Below are 15,764 nucleotides of genomic sequence, written 5' to 3'. Positions count from 1 at the left end.
CACAACATGCAAATCTTGGCGTTCCACCTGCCAGGCGTGAGAAATGTGGAGGCCGATGCCCTCAGCAGAGAACTGAACGATGTTCACGACTGGGTGCTGAACGACCAGCAAATACAACACGTATTCAAGAAGTGGGGACATCCCTCCATCGATCTGTTCGCGATGAGGGACAACAGGAAATGCCTGCAGTATGCAAGCAGATGGCCTCAGCAGGGCTCTCTGGGGGATGCGTTCTCCTTTCCATGGACGAACAAATTCCTGTACGCATTCCCTCCATTTCCCCTTATCCGGAGGACGTTGCAATGGATCCTCAAGTACCCATGTCGGGTGATTCTGGTGGCCCCGTACTGGGCCAGACGGGTGTGGTTTTCAGACCTAATGCACCTAGCGGCGGCGGAACCGATGAGGTTCCAGAGGACCCCCAACCTTCTGTCTCGACAGGAGGGGGTTGTTTGGCATCACGACCCGGACAGCCTCAAATTGACGGCCTGGCTCCTGACTTCGCTGAATTTGGTCAGCTAACGATTCCGGAGGAATGTCGGCGTATTCTGCAAGCGGCAAGAGCACCTTCCACAAACACCTCATACTCGTACAAATGGAGGAGGTTCTGTCAGTGGTGCTCGGATCAACCAGGTTTGGTTCCGCAGTCGATCAAGCCGGAACAGCTCCTTCCATACTTGCTGTTCTTAGCTCAAAAGGGCCTATCGGTATCGTCGATAAAAGTACACCTGGCCGCCATTTCCAGGTTTACACGTCAACGACATTCCACACCATTATTCAGCGACCGCCTGATTAAGCACTTCTTTAAGGGCCTATTTCGGAGTTTTCCTCCAGAGAAGAAATTTCCTCCGGCGTGGAGCCTCAATCTGGTGTTAGCGTCTCTTATGAAACCTCCCTTTGAACCAATGTCATCATCATCTCTAAAGTTTTTGTCGTGGAAGTTGGCCTTCCTGGTCTACATCACTTCAGCCCGACGTATTTCAGAAATCCAAGCTCTAATGGTAGACCCACCGTACTTACGTTTTTTCAAGAACAAGGTGGTCCTAGCCACTAACCCACAGTTCATACCGAAAGCTCTGTCAGTGTTCCATAAATACTCCTCTATTGTCTTACCTACGTTTTTTCCAGAACCATGCTCGGGAGCGGAGCGTACGTTACACACACTGGATGTAAAAAGGGCTCTCAAGTTCTATCTTCATCGCACGCAACCTTTCAGAGAAACGAGGCAGTTGTTCATGGCCTATGGGTTGGGTGCTAAAGGCAAGGCCATTTCAAAGCAAGGACTGTCAAGATGGGTGTCATCTACCATTTCGTACTGCCATTCCAAGGCAGGGAAGCCTCTTCTACGACGGCCAAGAGCTCATTCAACTAGAGCGGCGGCATCGTCGACGGCGCTGTGGTCTGGAGTCCCGCTGGGGGACATCTGCATGGCGGCTACCTGGGCGGCTACACACACCTTTACCCGCCATTACTGCCTGTCGCAACAACATGCCGAAGATACCCGGATGGGACAGGCGGTGCTTCGACACCTATTCCAATAAGGTAAGCCCCGGCTGAGGGGTTATATCCTGTTGCAATTGTGTTTCAATATTGTCTGTTTTTCTATGCTAATGATTAATGATGTGTACACGACCATAGGGAACGGTCATTGTGAGAAGTATGCGGGTTTGCATGCACGCCTCCTCTTCTAGGGATGGTACTGCTATGTAATCTATTCTAAGCATGTGAATCCATGAAAGATCCAATGCTGGAGAAGGGAATAGTTTCTTACCTGTAACTCCATTTCTCCAGCATTGGTATCTTTCATGGATTCACATGCGCCCTCCTGCCTCCCCTGGACATGCAAACCGGTTCCCCCACTACTTTGGGGGCCGAAATCTGAGGGAGCGCGGGGGCGGGTCCTGTATTTATATCATGGCGTCCTGACGGCGCGGGCACGCATGATAAAAAACGAGGTGGATAGGACGCATAAGCGTCGAAAAAGTTTTCCTACGGGAAAGGGTCTATATAATGTACCGGGGATTCCCAGCCTGACGACGGGGAATATTCTAAGCATGTGAATCCATGAAAGATACCAATGCTGGAGAAATGGAGTTACAGGTAAGAAACTATTCCCTTCATGAGCATGTGAATCCATGCCAGACCCCATGCTGGAGAAGGAACAAGTTACTTACCTCTAACTGTTGTTCTCCAGCATGGGTCTGGCATGGATTCACATGCGAACCCTCCTTCCCCTCTGCGGCTCTTCACTTGGTCATACTGCCACTTTACGTGCTACCAAATCTGAAGATGGCTGCCAGGGGAGGGGCTTAGGTAGAGGGCAGTCATTGGCTGGGGGCAGTATGACCCAGAGATCAGTGATTGGTTACTACTAAGAAAGACAGATCAGAAACTGAACTGATACTGATTTTTTCTTTACCGAGGATTCCCAGCCTGACGACGGGGAATATTCATGAGCATGTGAATCCATGCCAGACCCATGCTGGAGAACAACAGTTACAGGTAAGTAACGTGTTCCTTAGGGACAGAAGCAGGTTTTTTGACACGACAGTGACGCTCTTTATTTTCAGACAATGTCACTAGTTTCCTTTGATGTAGGGAAACCCCTCTTAGCTTTAGGGAGATGCATTTTTCTAACCTTTTCTCATTTAATAAACGTTTATACCGAAACACATTCCACCATTGTGTCTGAACCTTACTTCTGCACCCTTACATATTACATTACCATTTTGCATTCTGATTTAAAAAACCCAGCAGTTCCATTACAACATCCTTTTGTCAATCTTTAGGGCTCTTTTATGACTCCTCATGCTGTATACGGATTCTGTGCTCATTATCCTTTAGCCATGATATAAGTGCGCCCTGCGTAAGCTTAACAGTGTGATAAGTCTGTCTGTGCAAAGTATTTTGCACACTGTGTAAAATCTATTTTTAATTTAACTGGGTTTAGTATGCCATTATATTCACATATTTCTAGTCTAGTCCTGTTGAGGGTCTTGAGATATCCACCAAACTATTGGTGAACACTGATGGATCCTTTTTGAGGGATCCCCCTCACATTTTAATCCTTTCAAATCTATCCCTCTAGTTCCTCATATTGAAATACATTAGCCACCTTTTCATATGCTTCCTATTCTCCAGACTTTCCTTCAACCTTTGCATCTATTTTTTCATTGGATGTATTGGCTCCTGCTTAGAGTGTCAACTGAGCAGGCTGAATTTCTGTCGGACCACAATTGTCCCTCTCCTTGCTTAGGGTAGTGGCAGCTCTTTCATGGCTACGTTCATCGAAAACTGAAAGAATATTTTTTGTGTTGAAACTCTGAATTTATATTACTTGAGTTAAATAATAAGTCCAACTCCTGTTTATTTTATCCTATCCACTTTTCTTATTACAACTAAAGGTCATTAAACTTAAGTGCAAAATTGTGAGTGCCCAAAAATGAAGTTTAAGTTGTACCTCACTGCTATCCTTTTTATAGCAGAATTGCACCTTAAAAACAAATCATATTTCTACTTTATACACCACAATTTACAGGGACAAGGTTCTTCCTAGGGTTAAACCTTCTTTTTGCCGAAAAAATGTATCAGATTTTCATTTATCCCAACAAATGGTATTTCCTACATTATATCTGCCTCCTCATCCTGGCAAAGAAGAGGAACAGCTTCATAGACTTGATCCCAAAAGGGCTTTGAGCTTTTACGTTTGATGAATGGCAAAAATAAGTCATCATGACCAGCTTTTCATTGGATACACTGGACAAAATCTGGGTCTTCCAGTTACAAAATAAACTTTGTCGAGATGGATAATTCTTGCAATTACAGAATGCGACACATTGGCCTGGAGAGATTCCGCAGAAGGCCTGAGAGGTCATTCCACAAGGGGCATGGCAATACCAAATGCTCTGCAAAGATGGGTGCCTATAAAAGAATTGTGTGGCAGCCACTTTGTCAACCATTCACACATTTACTAAACTTTACTGTCTGGATTCATCCTCTAGCCAGGAAGGAGGATTTGGGAAAGCTGACCTACATTCAATCCATGAGACAAATCTTAAGTCTGAAAATTCTTACTCCCTCTTCCAAAACCTGACGCTCCTTTGGGAGTCTTATCACAAGATGAGGAATACATGGGATGACACAATCTATTCGAAGAACAAGTTGCATACCCATGTTAACGTTCTTTCATCTGGATGTTCCTCCCATGTATTCATCCTCGCCCCTCCCAGGCTACCCGCTGTTGAATTTTCAGGCATTACACTTTACACTCTTTCAAAGTCTGGTGCTGTCTGGGACTCTCTGATGCTGGTATTTCTGCAAGAGGAAGATGTAAAAGCAGAACTGAATCCAACAAGCGGTGGGAGCTAATCTAAATGGAGATGGGAGCCCTCGAGGGACATTGAGTCAACCGCATTGACGCACAGCACCCTGTCCCGAAATGTTAAATAGTCCATCCCTGGAATCTCATAACCCTTTATAGGTATTCATATTGAATCAAGCACAGCCTTATTCTCTTGTGGATTGCATCCTTTTCCTCCAGTCGTTCTCTGACAGTTCCACTAAGTCCACGGGCTAATTCTGTCTAACCTATCCAAAGAGTCACCTCAAAAGCTTCCAAAGCATACTTAAGAGCAGAGAACTGTCATCCTTCTGTCAAATAGATTTAGTTCAATCTGGGAACTTTGGCAAAGTCAAAAGTAGCTCCCAACTGAGTCATCGTGCAGCTTTTTTGATCCGTTTGCTCCAAGAGAGAGATGGCAGCTGTGCATAAACCCCTAAAACCACTATACACTTCTTTGACAGGTAGTTGCCATCTCCTCTAAACTCTGTCTTTTCTGCTGGATCTTTTTCGCTGTCACAGCTAAATGGATTGTATAGCGGGAAGTCCGATGAGAGCTATATCGATAATGTTGTTTATTCTTCTTTGTCACCTCCCTCTTTACAGAACATAAGAATTGTGCTAGTCTTGAGGTGTTGCCAGCATTCATTTGGGGAATAAAACATATTACCTGTTAACATTACAAATCAGTAAATTGGCAAACTGTAATGTGAAATTGAATGGAACTAGATAGACAGGTGACCCAATATGTTTCATATCTCTACTATAAAAACATTTCACATAAAAAATGAAAATACAATCTTTAACATTGCAACTTCACTCCTATAATATACAGACTGACATTATTTGATCGAACTTCCTAAATAAATGAAGCATGAGATAGATGGAAAGTACTAGGATTAGGAATGAATGGAAATGCACGCTTATTGGAAATGTTTAATAGACCCTAGGTTCTAGGGCGTTGTGCAGAAGAGATTGATATTGTTCCGTGGGGAATAAACCAATGATGCAATATCACTGCCTTGCCAACTCATTAATGAAACAGTGGCTTTCAAAAGGTTGTTCAATCTTGATTGCAGGAGATATAATGAGCATGTCTTTTATGTTTTCTATGGTTGACTAGATTAAATATATACATTTCACTCTTCTGTGGCTCTTTTGAGCTGATTCAGCCCTAATCCCAATCACATGTTGCTGGTGTCTTCATTCATTAATGCGGATGTATTTATGTGCCTTGTGTTTTATTTTATTATTTAATCTCATGTTTTTCATGTTTCCAGATCGATGAGATAGCAAGTATTAATGACATGGATGAATACATTGAATTGCTGTATGAGGACATTGCTGATAAGGTGCGAGGCTCGGCCCTCATACTGCAGTTGGCACGCAATCCTGATAACTTGGAAGAACTACTGTTAAATGGTAATTTGCCATATGTTTGAAACTTTTATTAAATTTATCTTGGCATTGCAATGGTCTTATGATAGAAGTGTAGAAACAACTTAGTCTTGATGGGATTTTTTTACTTATTCATTTATCATAATGACACACATTGGGTTATGAAATGGTTTTTATTTTAATTATATCCTTTACTTTTAGTTGTTTTCATTGTAATCTTTTTGTGCATATTGCAAATTTAGTTTATTCTCTATTATTTAGCTATATTCCTCCCTAGCTTTTCTACAGATAATGGTTGCTCTCCTTCTGGATGTTTGATTATTTCTCACCTTATATATTTTACACATAGTTTGAGAAAGGAGAGGCACCACATGCAATACACCCCAACATGGCCAGGCATTATCGGTCAGTTAATGGTCCAGTCGCTCGAGCTAAACATGGATCCTGGCTCCTTACCTGACCAGTAATTAACACACACCAAGGGCTTCATGGCTATTAGCACCATGCGTGGTTTCCAGGGTGTAATAAATATATATATTTAAAATAAAAATAAAAAAAGTCCTTCAATTTTTGAAAAAGCATGGAGTCAATTTTTAAAAAAAGTATACAAACAAAATGTACAGCAAGGATGTAGGGAGAAGGGAGCTACATGTAGTCCCTTCTCCCTTTCCATGGCAACCACTGCCATGAAGGGGCAGTAGTGGCAGTGCAGCCATTTCGGGGGCCAGCAAGTATGTGGGGAGTGTAGGTGGAAGTGGTGGGGGAAGGAGGTGCAGAGCGAGCGAAGGCTTACCCTCGGGAGGGAAGATGGCTGGCTGTCGCTTCTCAGGAGTCTCAGAACACTGTCAATACTGTGTGGTAGGTCAGAAGAAGGAGGTGGTCAATGAGGTGGCGTTTCTAACTGATTTTATTCAAATAATAAATAGGCCTATCTATCTAAATAGTGTGCACGTCGTCCGTGAGGTAGTCCAAATCAAAATGATCCATCCTCCATCCAAAAACCACTGTATGCTGACCCTACCACTAAGGGTTGTATCAACCAGCAAAACAAAAAGGGGTTCCAGGAGAATGACTCCCTTATCCTGGACAGGCCTTCTCAACCTCAATAGTCTATCTTGAGATAGTTCCTTGTGACATAGTTAATGGGTCCCTTTAATTCTTCAGGGGGACTTTTGCACCCCCTCTCAGGTATCCCGGAGTTTGCACAGGGTGTTTGTCAGCTAAAGTCAGCTGCCCCGCCCACCCCCCAACCCGATTCCGTTGGCTATGCATAAAGCAATCATACCTGGCATGCTGCCTTGTGTTACTGATGCTGTGAACCTGTCAGTCGGGCTCAATTCCAGCTGAACTGAAGCAAGCTACAGTCATCCCTTATTTAAGAAACCGTCCCAGGACATATCGGTGTTAGCACATTTTTTGCCTTATTTCCCTTCTCCCTTTTTCTATGAAACGACTCGAATCACTGGTCTCAACTCTTCTGTCCTCTTCTTTGGAAACGTCTGTATTCATTGACTCCTTTCAGTCTGGATTCTGCCCGGGGCGGGGCACGGAGAGTGTCCTGGTGTCCATTGTTGATCATCTGATGATGCTGGTGGATCAGGTTGGAGTGGGGGCCCTGATTCTGTTTGATCTGACAACGGCCTTCGACACTGTCCACCACTCCATCCTGATCTCCTGGCTTGCAACGGCAGGCCTCTCCGGGTCCGTCCTGGCATGGTTCACCTCTTTTCTGTCTGAGAGGAGCCAGTTACTGTTACTTTCACCCTTTCTATCATTGGTACGTGCCCGCATCTGTGATGTTCCTCAGGGCTCTGCCTTGTCCCCCATGCTCTTTAATATCTATGTTCAGTTGCTAGTTCACCTCATCCTCTCCCACAGGTTTTGTTGTTACTCCTACGCCCATGTCGCCCAGATTCTGGTCCGACTGGACCAGGCTGGGCGTTCGTCGGGGTTGTGTGAATGTCTTTCTGCAGTGAGAGAGTGGATGAATGCGAACTGGCTGAAACTGAACGGGGACAAGACGGAAGTCCTGGTGGTGGGTTCTCCGATCTACTCTTTGGACTTTCTCACTTTGGCCTTCCATGCTCGGATATCTACCGGCCCCTGTGACGGTTGTCAGAAATCTGGGGTTGCTGCTTTCAACATCCATGGCCCTGCAGGTGAGTGCAGTATGTAAGACGGGGCACTTTCTGTTGAGGGTTCTTCGGAAGGGCCTCCCCTTGCTTCCTCCTCACTTGCGGATGCTGGTAGTGGCCTCATTGATCACTAGTTGTATAGAATAGTGCAATGCTTTGTACCTTGCCCAACCTTTGGGCTGCACTCATTGGCTACAGTTATTGCAAAATTTAGCTGCACATGTGGCCACTAATTCTCTGTACGGAGCCCACATTAGGCCTGTGCTACATGCTTTGTTTTGTCTCCCAATAGATCAGAGAATTACATTTAAGTCCCTTTGTCTGGTTCATCGGACCCTGTAAGGACAGGGAAAAATTCCATCGTTACATTCTGGTTAGATTGCTTTGCTTTAGTGAGGCCAACCTCCTGGTTATTCCTTAAATTCGATTGTGCCGAGTGGGAGGTTGCGCCTTTTCTTTTGAGGGCGCCAAACTGTGGAATGCACTGCCTGCGATCTTGAGAGGGATGGAAAATCACCTCCTCTTACAGCAGGCCCAGAAAACGTTTCTATTCTAGTTACTGATGCTGGCTGGGATCCCAGAATCTTTGTGCCAAGATGCCCTTTGGGGTGAACATGCACGTTACACATGTCAGTAATAATAATAATAATAAATCCCTTCCCTTGTCTTGACTTATTTACAGTTCCTTGTTTCCCCACTCAATGGACTTGGCCTATTCTCCTCTGGATTTCCTTTGCATCAATATCTCTTTCACTTGTACTTGTTTTACAGTCCCTCATTCCACAGAGACCAGTGTCCCCAGTACCTTTTTAATGCTTTATCTTCTAAGTGCTTACATTTATGGGAACCAACATGCAGGTTCTTCTGCTCCTCTTTGCTTATGTCTTGGTCTTCCCAACCACTGACCCACGTATTAGCAGTCTCACCAGTCTTACGACTTTCTTCACTATCTTTACTGTTTTTGTAATTATTGGGAAGATTGTGAGAAGTCCCTCAGTGTTTTTTGTATACTCTGCTGCTTTGACAGTTACCCGGACGAGTATGCTGAATCTCCCGATATTTGTGATACTCTCTGCTGTTTAGCGTCTGCCCGTTGCTCCTCCCGGTCCTCATGCTTTTCCAGTTAACTCTAGCTTGTCGGGTTGGCATTACCAGTTCTTCCTGTGGGGTCGGGATCATGCTGTGTCGATAAACGCTTCCAGCGCCTTCTCTGCTTGACTCCCCGTGGTTGCGCAGACTATTCTGTTGTATGGTCTTGGCATCATTGTCACACCTCCCCAAGGTCATGCCACCACCTGGCAATGCTTGCCATGCACACAAAATTCAAGGCTGCCAGCATTTGTGCTGTGATGCTTCCAAATGCTCAAAAGCCCCATTAGGTTTTCAATTCCGCTGTTCTACTTATTGAATCTGGCCACAGTGGGCAAATAAAGTACATGTTGACTTAAACCACTCAAAACACAAGCAGCTAGATCCGCTACTGTAGATCTACTCTTCTCAGTGTCTGGTAATCATCCCTTTCAAACAAATTGATAGACCCAAGACTATATAGTTTGTAAATCTTAATCGTCTATCAGATGTACCACCAGCTCTTCGCATGTGTTATGGCCACTAGGCTTTTATTACATTTAATAATAAATTTAAATTCTAATTTTCTAAAAGCATCACTACAGTATTTATCTTCAAAATGTATAGCCAAAGGATAAGTCAAATTTTTGTTCTTGATGGCGCTATAGTGTTGTACGATTCTTATCTTTAGTGGACAAATCGCAGAACTAATGTACATGAGGTTACAGGGACAGAGTATCGCATACACCATAAACCTCGTGGTACAGGTGATCGATTATTTAATCTACAATCTCAGTCCCTGTTATTGCCTGATTGCGTTGCATTCCCTTTCAACCAATTATCTCAATTATTCCTAAAAGAATCACTTGGTTCAATTAATTCTTTGATTGACTTGACCTTGGAAAAAGCCATATTAGAATGTGGTCCCACGTATCTGAATAGATCTTTATTTGATTTTGTTTAGTAGATCTCCTGTTTCTCTAATATACGAACTAAGGTATTTCACAAACGGTTGGAGGAAAAAGTCAATGTATTTGGAATCATTTTCTAAGAGGGACTCTATAGAGGAGAGAATGGGTCTTCCAGGTGGATTCATGGTACTTCTGTGTACCTTGGGAACAAAATACAGAATCAGTGTCATAGGGAACTTGCTTTTTAGAACCATCCATTCTTCCCAGACAATCAAGTTTAAATAGTTCCAGTTAGTTAGCAGTTCATCAAATTCTCTCTTGGTCTCCAACAACAGTGAGACTTCACATTTCTCATAACATTCATCTTCATTTAAATGTCGTCCCATTTCTTTCAGTTAGACATTTCTATCCCAAAGGACTGTCCCTCCACCTTTGTCCGCTTGTCGTATTATGATTGAGTATTCAGCTTGAAGATTTTCTAATGCTGCTTTCTGTTCTTTGGCTAGATGTGAAGTATTTTCTCTATTGTAGTTGGTCACTATTTCCTTAGATCTATATATACAGTTTTTATAGAATTAAAGCAAACATTTTTCCCTAGTTATTTTAAAGAAATTTGATCGAACAAGGACATAAATATAGCTTTGCTCTTAATCGCTTTTTCAAATGGGTCTGACGTTTTCATGTGCATTAGTGTTTGGTAGATAGCCTGCTTTTACAACATACAGTATCTTCTTGTACTTTATGCTTGCTTTTCTTGGTTTTGGACTTAGTTTTACTCCCAGCCTGGCTTAATCCAAAGCCTGACTGATAGTGTGGCTCTGTTTGTGCTCTGCCCTAATTGACCTTATGACTCCAAGCAGGGGGTATCTTAAAGGTACCCCATAGTATCCCAGAGCTAGAGTACCCTTTTTTCTGTTAATTCTGTGGCTAGACTGATGGTGGTGTTTTTACATGTGTAATATGGGTCCACTTGGTGGGAGCTGGCTGGGTCCTTTTTGACCACCTCGTCCATTCACCAAAATGCAGGCTTTCTTTGTTGCCTCCGTTAAGTCAATTTATGTTAGCCCTGTCTGAGGGATCTAGAACCATTGCACTTAATGGGGGCTAACACACCAGTCATGGAAGCCAGTCCTCTCTTAAGTAGCGTGGACAGAGAGACGAGGCTTAACTCGCAGTTAGGGGTAGCAAGCTGGCATAAAGGTGCAATTAGCACACACTTAACTCTTGAAAAACACCACAGTGACATACTGAAGAATATATTCTGTAATTATGTTACACATATAGATCTCCATCAGGTCCAATAAGCACTTAACAATTAATATCCAGTATTAAAATCATTGTATGCTTTAAAAAAAAAAGTCTAAAAGGACTCTCCACACCCCACTGCCTAGGTGTGGGCCAACTATCTCAGATGGGGACTTAACATGAATTTAGATTAAAATATTACTTCAATGTGCTTGAGTTTGTATGAAATAAACAAATCAGAGTCTTCCAAGTGGTCAAAGAGGTGTATTAGATTGCCTTCAATAATAACTTCTTATTTGAACAGGGGTCAGCGTATCCTGTATACATTTCGGAGAGTATTCTCCTTCATCAGGGCGAACCTTCATGCAGTCTTCTGTAAAATACACGGACCACACTGTTTTAAATGGCACTTGGTGTTGTGTGTATTTTGTGAAAAGCGTGGTGCAAAATCCAAACGCCAAGAGGTCGTTCAGCAACTGCAGTTACTGCCCGATTCAGTATTATGTGAGGGCACGTTGCAAGTTCCTCTTGGAGACGTTACTATGGACGACTTTAACGTCTCTAACAGGAACTTGCAACGCATGCTCACATAATACTGAATAGAGCAGAAGACTGCATGAAGGTTCGCCCTGATGAAGGAGAATATTCTCCGAAATGCATTGGCATATGAACAATTAATACAGGATACACTGACCCCTGTTCAAATAAGAAGTTATTATTGAAAACGATCTAATACACCTCTTTGACCATTTGGATGACACTGATTTGTTTATTTCATACGAACTCAAGCACATTGAAGTAAAATTTGAACTTTGTTGATACGGATTGAAATCTAAATACTTGCTATCTAACACCCCTTAACCTCCAGGGGGACACTTTGAGAGCAACTGACTAGCTAGGTATTCTTACCCAGCTTTTTGCACCACTGTATTTCGAGCCCAGGTGTCTCTGGACTTTATTTCAGTTTGCTCCTCTAAGTATCAGAACAAACAAGATTCAGTTTTATGACTGTGTATGTATCTTAACAAATGGGATTAACACAAGTGTGGTGCCCACCTATTCGCATAGTCATGACCTAACATGAATTAACAAGGGGGCTGGGAAGGCTAGGGAACACAGCATAGCAAAGCAGGTAAAATCCTCTAAAGGCCTGTACAGTTTCTTAAAGAAAGAATCTACCCTCGTTATATATGGTAGGGGTCAGGACCTAGCACATGTAGGTATTGGGAGTGACTGGACGGCTATCGGCCCGCCTGCCTTTGGTGTTCCTGCGGCAAAGGGGCTGCCTGTACCACCCTCGTGGGCTGTCAGCTGCCTGCGGTTAGGATTCATTTTAAACCTTCCCGCCATCACCTCTTTTTGTTTTGTAGTGCTCTTTCCATGACGGGAATCTACTGTGCCTCGCAGAGAAGGAGCCGGGTAATCCGCTGTCCCTATACTTGCCTTGCGGGGATTGCGCATCCTTGCTCAATCAGCTACACCACACCCAAGCTCCTGGAGGCTGGCGCCACATCTCCTGGCATGTTGAGAGCTTGCCCGCAGTTTGTGCTGCATTACCCATCATACCTATTCATGGTCATGTGTTTCAGCCATGTTGATTGGTGCCACTTTCTCTATGCTTCACATGACTTCCTTAGCGGCCATCTTTTTACCGATGCCTATATATATATATATATATATAGGTGGCCTTGCTTTTTGAGGACTGCTGTGTACCAGTGTATGCTGGCTACCTGTTTCAGCACCTTACTGTTTGGAAACTACTGGATTCTAATGCTTGGAATTGCTTTTTGGACTTGTTCTTGGAATCAGCTTTGGATTGCTAGTTACCTTGTTGGTTTGAACCAACCGGTTTGACCCTCCTTTTTGAATTTTGTTTCGGACTTCTTGCTCGACCCTTTCCCCCTTCGGGAAGGTTGTTGCTCGAACTCTTAATTCAGTCGGATGCCATCATGAACAGCGGTCTATTGGTCTTGGACCTTGTTCACCTGTGGTTTGAGAACTTGCACATCGTCTATGTGCTGTTGGGCTACGAGATTTTTATATTTGTCAATATTTGTCAGTACACGTGCAGATACTGAGGACAGAGGACACCATCCTGGGAGATGGAAGCCACACGTAGATCCTCTTTGCGGTGGACCGCAGGTAGACACGTCTCTGTATTCTGTATGGTTTATTGCCTTGGGCTCCCTGAGTCCTAGTGCACATGATTTCCTGACAATAGGAATTTTTTAGGGAGTTTTTCAAAAGTCCACCGTATGTAGGACTTTAGAAGATTCACACTTGGGATACAGGGCTCAAACTCTTAGTATAGGCCTGAACCACACGTGTTTTGTTGGTAGCAGTGGCTGAGCAGCCAGGCTTCTCTAAGAAGGGAGGAAGGGCTGTAGGAGGTACACAGAACCTTGGGCCCAAAGAAACACTGACACACTAAAGTTATATGTATATATTTGTTTGCCCTGCACTGTACCTAGCCCTGGCGCCCAGTCACCAGGACTGCCTGTGCATGATGTACCTACCTGTTTGCCCTGCACTGTACCTAGCCTTGTCGCCCAGTCACCAGGACTGCCTGTGCATTATGTACTTACCTGTTTGCCCTGCACTGTACCGAGCATTGCTGCCCAGTCACATCTGAAGCCTAATGTCACCCCAGGTACTACCACCATTCATAACCCTCAGGCCACCCCGTCCCTATCAGGGGTCCCCCACCCCCTTCAAATGTGCATTGGTGAACATTGGATGTGCACAACCTCATTACCCAGGGAAATCTAGACCTCCTCTTCCTCTGCAAGACTTGGCTCAAGGACTACTCAGGTCCCTCCCTATCCCTTGCCATTCCCCCCCCACCCCCCGGATACACCATATTTAGGCAAGACCGGTTGAATTTAAGGGGTGGCGGAGTCGCTCTCATCTCCAAGGATACACTTGACCTCAGACAGATTGAGGGGGAATTGGACCACAATTCCCACTACCTCCTACTTAAACTTAGGCTAACGCCCAACTGCACCATAACCTTCCACCTGCTCTACCGCCCCCCAGGGCGGTAGACCAGGGTGAGACCGCTCCTAAAACAAACGAACATTTTTTTTTAAAACCACGCTCGACCCATCCATCCCAGGTAATTACAGGCCAATCCCCACTGTGCCGTTCTTGCTAAAAAATTTGGACAAAGCAGCCTACCTGCAAGTCCAAAAATTAATTGAGGACAACCACCTCCTTGATCTCCGGCAGTCCTGTTTCCGGCCCAGGCATGAAACGGAATCAGCCTTGCTTGACCTAAAAAATCAAATGGATGACTTAAGAGACGCAGGCAAACGCGCACTCCTCCGGCTCCTATCAGCAGCCTTTGATCTGGTGGATCATAACACCCTATGCCATCACCTCGCTACCACAGCCAATTTCTCCCCGAGGGCCTGTGCTTGGATAACTTCCTTCCTGCAGGATCGAGTGATGAAGGTTTTCTCGGAAACCTCCTGTGCCAACCCTAGTCTCATATAGTGTGGTGTCCCACAGGGTTCTTGCATAGCTCCTACACTCTGTAACCTCTTCACACAACCTCTAGTCAAGATCCTTGATGCACTGGGAATGGCATACACCAACTATGCTGATGACTCTCGGGTGCTCATCCCCCTCTAGGGACTACTTTGCTGACCTTAACACCCTTAACTCCTATCCCTATCGCTGTAGCCAAAACCATAAACACACTGGGCGTCTATATTGAACTTGATCTATCCATGAATAAACAGGTCAACGCAGAAGCCTCCGCTTCTGCCTACCACTCTAAACTTCTCACCACAGCTAGACCATTCCTTTCCCTACCTAATTGCCTCACCATTGCCAGGGCGATTATAGGGTGAAGTCTTGACTACTGTAATGCCCTCCTCGCTGGCACCTCCCAAAAGAACTTGACCAAATTACAACTTGTACAGAATAATGCCTTGAGGGCTGCAACTGGCGTCTCCCGACGAGATCACATCTCAGAGGTCTGGAGGAAAGTCCACTGGCTTCCTGTGAAGGAAAGATTTGCTTTCAAGACACTAGCACTGACACACAAATGCCTTCACGGCCTTGCCCCACCTTATCTAGCTCAAAGAATCTCCCTCCACACCTCCTCCAGACCTACCAGAGCTGCTTATACCAACAGAATCACTGTCCCTCTCACCCTCAGAGTGCGGGCGGGCGGTTCCAGCTTCCCCAACATGGCAGCCACCTACTAGAACTTCCCCCCCTCTTTCATTAGGATGATTGACTCCCATGCATCCTTCAGGAAAGCTATCAAAACGAGGCTATTTGTCTGACAATGCTTGCTTGTCTTGTGCTGTCTATTCACTTTACACTCATGTATGCTTTCTGCTGCTCTCTGTTAATCCTGTAACTAAAACACTGCTCTGTTAATCATGTAACTGTAACATCGCTCTCTGTATCAAGCTTTCTATGCTGAGGCCGCATTCGTGTAACCTTGAATCAAGCCTTCTTAAGTTGTCTCATAGCGTCTCGATGCCCACGGGAACCTGTGCCCTCTACAAATTCAAATAAATAAATATAAAAATAATGATTTATTATATATATTATACGCTAGGTAGGTAATTCTTCAGAAATGTAAGTACTGTAGCACACAATAAGTAACTTAGAAAAACCAGTACAATATTCACAGTAAGGAAATCACTGTGG

General features: G+C 44.3%; 1 protein-coding gene across 2 annotated transcripts in view; it reads left to right on the top strand.

Annotated features, from left to right (window-relative positions):
- The window catches only part of KIFAP3 (kinesin associated protein 3), a 1,278,226-nt gene that overhangs the window by 143,728 nt on the left and 1,118,734 nt on the right, over window positions 1-15,764 (top strand). For both annotated transcript variants that reach the window (XM_069641307.1, XM_069641308.1), the window contains one exon: window positions 5,620-5,761. In XM_069641307.1, the coding sequence (XP_069497408.1) occupies window positions 5,620-5,761 (142 nt within the window). The remainder of the gene's footprint in view (window positions 1-5,619; window positions 5,762-15,764) is intronic.

This window comes from Ambystoma mexicanum, chromosome 1q (assembly GCF_040938575.1).
Source record: "Ambystoma mexicanum isolate Mex_15411 chromosome 1q, UKY_AmexF1_1, whole genome shotgun sequence".
NCBI classification, from domain to species: domain Eukaryota; kingdom Metazoa; phylum Chordata; class Amphibia; order Caudata; family Ambystomatidae; genus Ambystoma; species Ambystoma mexicanum.
This window is presented reverse-complemented; position numbering and strand designations above follow the sequence as displayed.